We start from the raw sequence: 5,380 nt of genomic DNA, 5'->3' as shown, positions 1-5,380 counted from the left end.
AGAAGGGAGGAATACATTCAGAAAATGCACTTTGTGAAGAGCTAATTACCGTTTTTACTGCCAATTTCATGGGCTGAAGGTTTAACTTATTAAAACAGCCGACAATGTGAATCAGAACTGGCACTATGAGAAGAAGGGGGGGGGTGTTGAGAAATATTGCTGCCTTTGTCTGAGGAGGGGTAGAAAAGGATCGTTGTTGACTTTGAAAGGATGTCATTAGAAAACAAAATGGTTTTTTTTTAAAAAAAGTCTCCCCATAAAAATTATTTTAAAAAACTCTATGAAGGAAGGCAAGGGACTGTATAAGTTATCTTTAAAAAAAAATAATCAGTAAGACAACATAGCCAAATCTATTTTAACACAATTACATAAACAGCACAGGACATACTACATATAGTACATAGTGTGTGTATATATACACATACATACACACACATATATAATATACTATATACTGTATATATTATAGTGAATACATTCAGATGTGTTGTACACGACTCTTCTGTAGAACTGGTGGTTTTCTTTGCCTCCTGGTTGGCTGAAGGGAACCTCTCTTGGAAGGGATTCACGTCGGATGTCACTGAGTCGTCATCGCTGGACAGGAAGGGGAGGCTGTCAGCAAGTTACCACTGGCTGGACCCAATGAAGACATCAATCAAAGCTGGCAGGGGGTGGGGATGGGGTGTGTGGAAGCAACGTGGTGCAAATCTTTGCAGAAAGCCATCTCTTGTTGCAGGGAGGGAAATCTTCTCGCAGTCGGGAGCTGAGGCCATCAGGAGCCATTTCATGGGTAAGGCTTTGATCCTCCAAGGTCCACACTAAGCGCATCCTGGCAGGCACGCTGGGTCGTTCAGGGTCCTGGTGGCTGAGGATGGCTTGCAGTGAGCTGGAAGATTTGGAGCTCCATTCCTGCCAGCTCTACATTGCCCCTTTGGCTGTTGGCAAGCTCCAAACTCCCCCTGGCCATCTTGCTACTGAAAGGCAACCTGGAATGTGTTTCTTTTGCAGAGATGCGCTGTGTTAACAGTCCCTGTATTGCACTGGGGACAGAATGCCACAATCCTATGCTGCAGTATTTAATTGGCGGGGGCAGGGAGAACAGAGATGCCCTTTTCTTCTCCAAGATGAAAAAAAAAAAGAACTTAATATTTTCCCATGTGGCTGTGTTGAGGTATAATTTGGAATGGTCGCTTTCACAAACAATGCTGCGCATATGGGCCGTGTGTTGTTCTCCATGAGCATGGCACATCTGTGAAGGACTCATGTTGGCATTCGCATGTAAAAAAGGACCCAACAAATAGGCAATGAAGCTATCTAGATTCGGGGATACCAGATGCGACACCGGAGGAATCAACTGACAGGAGATATTAAAGCAATCTGAGTCGCAAGCTTGAAGCTTCAAGCCAGCGTTGGGTGAAGCTCCCCGAGGCTGGGGGTGGGGGTGGGGGGAAGGGAAAACTTTGTCCCAGGGATCTGGCACGACAAGGCCTCCAGACGGCAGATACGAAAGGCACGGTTCAGCCGGCCAAGAGACATGTCCGACAGCAAAACTGTATAAATGGTTTGCGTTCGCACAGCTTGTTGGATTTCACCATCTCGCAGAACGTGTCGTCAGCTGGGAGAGTGTACATTTTGCAAAGGGGGGGGGAGAAACAATAAGAAACACGATCAGACATTCCAGCCAGACAAACGAGGGCGCACAAAAGCTATTCAGCACCAAAGGAAAGAACTGAAAATAGCAGGTTGTCCCCGCATCAGACAGTTGACGATGGGGAAGGGTTTTTGCAAGCCGTTGATGTAGCCTCTGTGACACAGCCACATACACGGGGATTAAGGAGTATATTTCAGTCCCCACTTTTGTTTGCAAAAAAGAAAAAAATCAAGGCAGCTGTTCACATGCATCTAGATCAGGGGTGGCCAAACCGTGGCTCAGGAGCCGCATGAGGCTCTTTCACACATACTGTGCGGCTCCCGGCAGATATAGTTAGCAAACAAATTATCATTGGACAAATAAATATTATCAATATCTGCTTTCACCGCTTTTGTTGTTATTTTTGGCCGTCTCGTTTAATGTTAATAACATGCAAATTTGCATATCTTCCAATAAAAACATGTAATATCCGTTCATGTCTTGCGGCTCTCAAACATCTGACGTTTCGTCTGTGTGGCTCTTACGTTAAGCAAGTCTGGCCACCCCTGAACTAGATAGAAGCCGGCTGCCTTCCCTTCCCCTCTCTTGCAGAGCTGCTGGTGTAGTCCGAGAAGGCAAAGGCTCTCTTCCTCTCCTGCACGGAATATCTGTGTCTTGTACCTAAGCTAAATAAGAGGTGGGAGATCCGAGATGGGCCCACCCCATGTCTTAAGTTTTGTTGAAAAGCAGCTGTGCAGGAGGGAAAGGGTTCTAACCAACTGATTCCTACACGGGTGTCCCACTAGTGCAGGGAGCCCCGACGTGCTGTGCTGTGCTTACCCAGCAGGGCTTCTGAGTGGCCACTGGAGATGTGATCGGCCAGACAATTAAAATAATATTGTTTCAGTGGCAGCTGCCACCACACTGTTGGTTTTATTCTCTTTCTCTCCTCTTTCCCAGGGCATCTTTTGAATCAACCCCCCCCCCACACACACTCTTGGGCTTCTCCGTATTTGCGGCTCCACTCCCTGAGACAGTCCCTCCGCGTCAGAATTCCAAAGGGGCCCGCAGGCTCAAAGGACCCCCTGCACTAGTGTGTTTCCTGACGCCTGTCTGCTTTCCCCCCAGGCGCTTGGTTGGGAACCTCGTAACATTCTTGCTGAACCTCCCAATCATTCTGTTGTGGCATCCGTTAAAAAGGTAAAGGTAAAGGTTCCCTTGCTCGAAAGCCAGTCGAGTCCGACTCTAGGGTTGCGGTGCTCGTCTCCGTTTCAAAGCCGAAGAGCCAGCGCTGTCCGAAGACGTTTCCGTGGTCATGTGGCCGGCATGACTAAACACCGAGGCGCACAGAACGCTGTTCCCTTCCCACCAAAGCGGCACCTATTTATCTACTTGCAATTTCTTGCTTTCGAACTGCTAGGTTGGCAGGAGCTGGAACTAGAGATGGGAGCTCACTCCATCATGCGGCACCCGGGTCTCGAACTGCTGAACTACCGACCTTCCACAGCCTGCAGTTCAGCGTCTTAACCACTTGAGCCATTTGTTACTTGTTCTCAAAATCCCTAAAACGTCAACAGTTAATAGATGGCATTGTGTTAAATGAATTTGCACTTATTTGTTTAAACAGTAATCTTGTTTATGTATATTTGACTTATCTTCTAATAAAATCATTTATTAAAAAAAAAAAACAGGTTCAACAAAGTTGAACAAAGTTGGGGCTGTGGTGGCTCAGAGGTTAAGATGCTGAGCTGCAGGCTGGAAAGTCTGTGGTTCAGCACTCCGAGACCCGAGTGCCACATGACAGAGTGAGCCCCCGTCTCTGGCCCCGGCTCCTGCCAACCTAGCAGTTCGAAAGCAAGAAATTGCAAGTAGATAAATAGGTGCCGCTTTGGTGGGAAGATAACAGCGTTCCGTGCGCCTTGTTGTTTAGTCATGCCGGCCACATGACGTCTTCGGACAGCGCTGGCTCTTCAGCTTGGAAACGGAGCACCGCCCCCTAGAGTTGGGTTCAACTGGCTTTCAAGCAAGGGAAACCTTTACCTCAGCAAAGTCAGGGATCCCCACTCCACCCCACACACTTCCATTTTCCCAATCACAGGGCTGTCGGCCACCCCAGTTGCATCCTGAATTTAAGCGCCCACAAAGTTGATTATATATTCTATGCATATGAAATCTCAGCCTCAGAAGCAATTAAACTGCCTCTATTTGTGATGGAAGGCAAGAGTGAAGAATGGAGGAACATCTGGTAGAAGACAAAGATGAGACTCTGGGAATGTTGGTATGTATAGATGGTAATAACCCTATTGAAATTTCGGTGCCGGTGGCCTCTGTGTATTTTTCTCTTAGCTGCCCTCCCATGAGATAACACAGATCACGTTTCATTTTAATTCCAGGGCCTCCCACCCCCTAACCCAATCTTTACCACTTCCCATAAGTCTGAAACACGTTAAAGTCCCCCACTAGTTCTTATTTCACTCATTGGGTGCGTTCAGACACGCCGTTTCAGCCGGCATAAACTGTACCGGCTAGAACCGGTGCAGTTTATGCCGGCTGAAACGCGATCACACTCACCTCCTGTCTGCGGATCCCATCGTTGTATGCCCGTCCACACACAGCGGGCATCGGCGTTTTTGGGGTTTTTTTTAAACTCAGTTTGCGCATGCGCATAGGCAGCCATCCACAGAATGGTCAAAAACCCCTGTCTTACATTTAAACTTTAAAGGTAAGGACTTACCTTTAAAGTTTAAAGAGCAAAGTAGCCTCCCTGAGGTCCCGGACGCCTCCGAAACGCTAAACTAAGGCCCTTTCCTTTTTCTTTTTAAACAAACGCCAGGGCGAAGCTTCGCCCAAGCGCATATCGCCAACCTTTTAAAAAAATGGCGGGCGAAAATCGGAAGCCTCAGGCTTCCGAACGGAAGTTGTTTCTCAACGGTGGAGAGCGATCAGACGGCGGGTATGGCGATTACGACCGTTGTACTCAGGATACCACCACTTGGGGACCTAGTGGCAGAGTACAACGGTTTAAAGGGCTTTGCAACGGTTAGGGACGGAAGGCAGATGTTCTACGTGTGAACGCCGGTAAGTACACCGATTGCAACCGGCACCTATACCGTTGCAAACGCCACGTCTGAACGCACCCATTGTGTTGACAGAAGCAACCAGAGTGCACTTAGCCCAAGTTGTGCATGGACACGGGTGTGCATGCCACAGAGAACCCAAAAGCATCATTCCATGCAAACACATACCATTGTGGCATCTGTCACTGGCGACGCATGAGCCATTCAGCAAGCTGAAGCCTTCTTTACACCTGAGGCATCTTCTCCCAGAGAATTCACAAGCTGCGCAATTATCTTCACATCTGAGCGTGAGAGAAAAGAAGATGCAGTCCGATAGCCCCAGAGGCACAGACGGAGCCCCGGTGGAAGGACACGTCCAGTGCATGAAGCTGTATTCACAAGGCTGCCAGCTCTCGTTCCCACACATATAAATGTATCTGGGAGAGTCTCTCTTCACCACTCTTTATATTATTTACCTTATTATACTCCATGTCAGGGGCCATTTCCTGTGGGAGCGCACAGGAGCGGAGCTCCGGCAGTAGGGAGTCCAGGGGGTGGGCACATGCAACAAGCCCTGCACCCTGCTCCCAGCAGCCCTCAGTTGGGCCATGAGGAGCAAGAAGCAGCCAGGTAAGTTGCAGAGTCCCCCCCCCCCAGCCCACCCTCAGGTATAAGCTCTCCCTCCTCTGTGAGG

At 48.5% G+C, this 5,380-nt stretch overlaps 1 protein-coding gene across 1 annotated transcript in view; it reads right to left on the bottom strand.

The window, feature by feature from the left end:
- Nucleotides 1-457: 457 nt before the first annotated feature.
- The window catches only part of PCSK6 (proprotein convertase subtilisin/kexin type 6), a 137,676-nt gene continuing 132,753 nt past the window's right edge, over nt 458-5,380 (bottom strand). Inside the window, exons 20-21 of the mRNA XM_015417963.1 lie at nt 4,876-4,988; nt 458-1,615 (exon numbers count right to left, since the gene is read on the bottom strand). Coding sequence (XP_015273449.1) covers nt 1,518-1,615; nt 4,876-4,988 — 211 coding nt within the window. The 3' untranslated portion in view covers nt 458-1,517. The remainder of the gene's footprint in view (nt 1,616-4,875; nt 4,989-5,380) is intronic.

The sequence above is a fragment of the Gekko japonicus genome, unplaced genomic scaffold (genome assembly GCF_001447785.1).
Source record: "Gekko japonicus isolate JY-2015 unplaced genomic scaffold, Gekko_japonicus_V1.1 scaffold924, whole genome shotgun sequence".
In the NCBI taxonomy this organism is placed as follows: domain Eukaryota; kingdom Metazoa; phylum Chordata; class Lepidosauria; order Squamata; family Gekkonidae; genus Gekko; species Gekko japonicus.
Note: the sequence above shows the minus strand (reverse complement) of the source record. Positions and strands in the feature narration are given on the sequence as shown.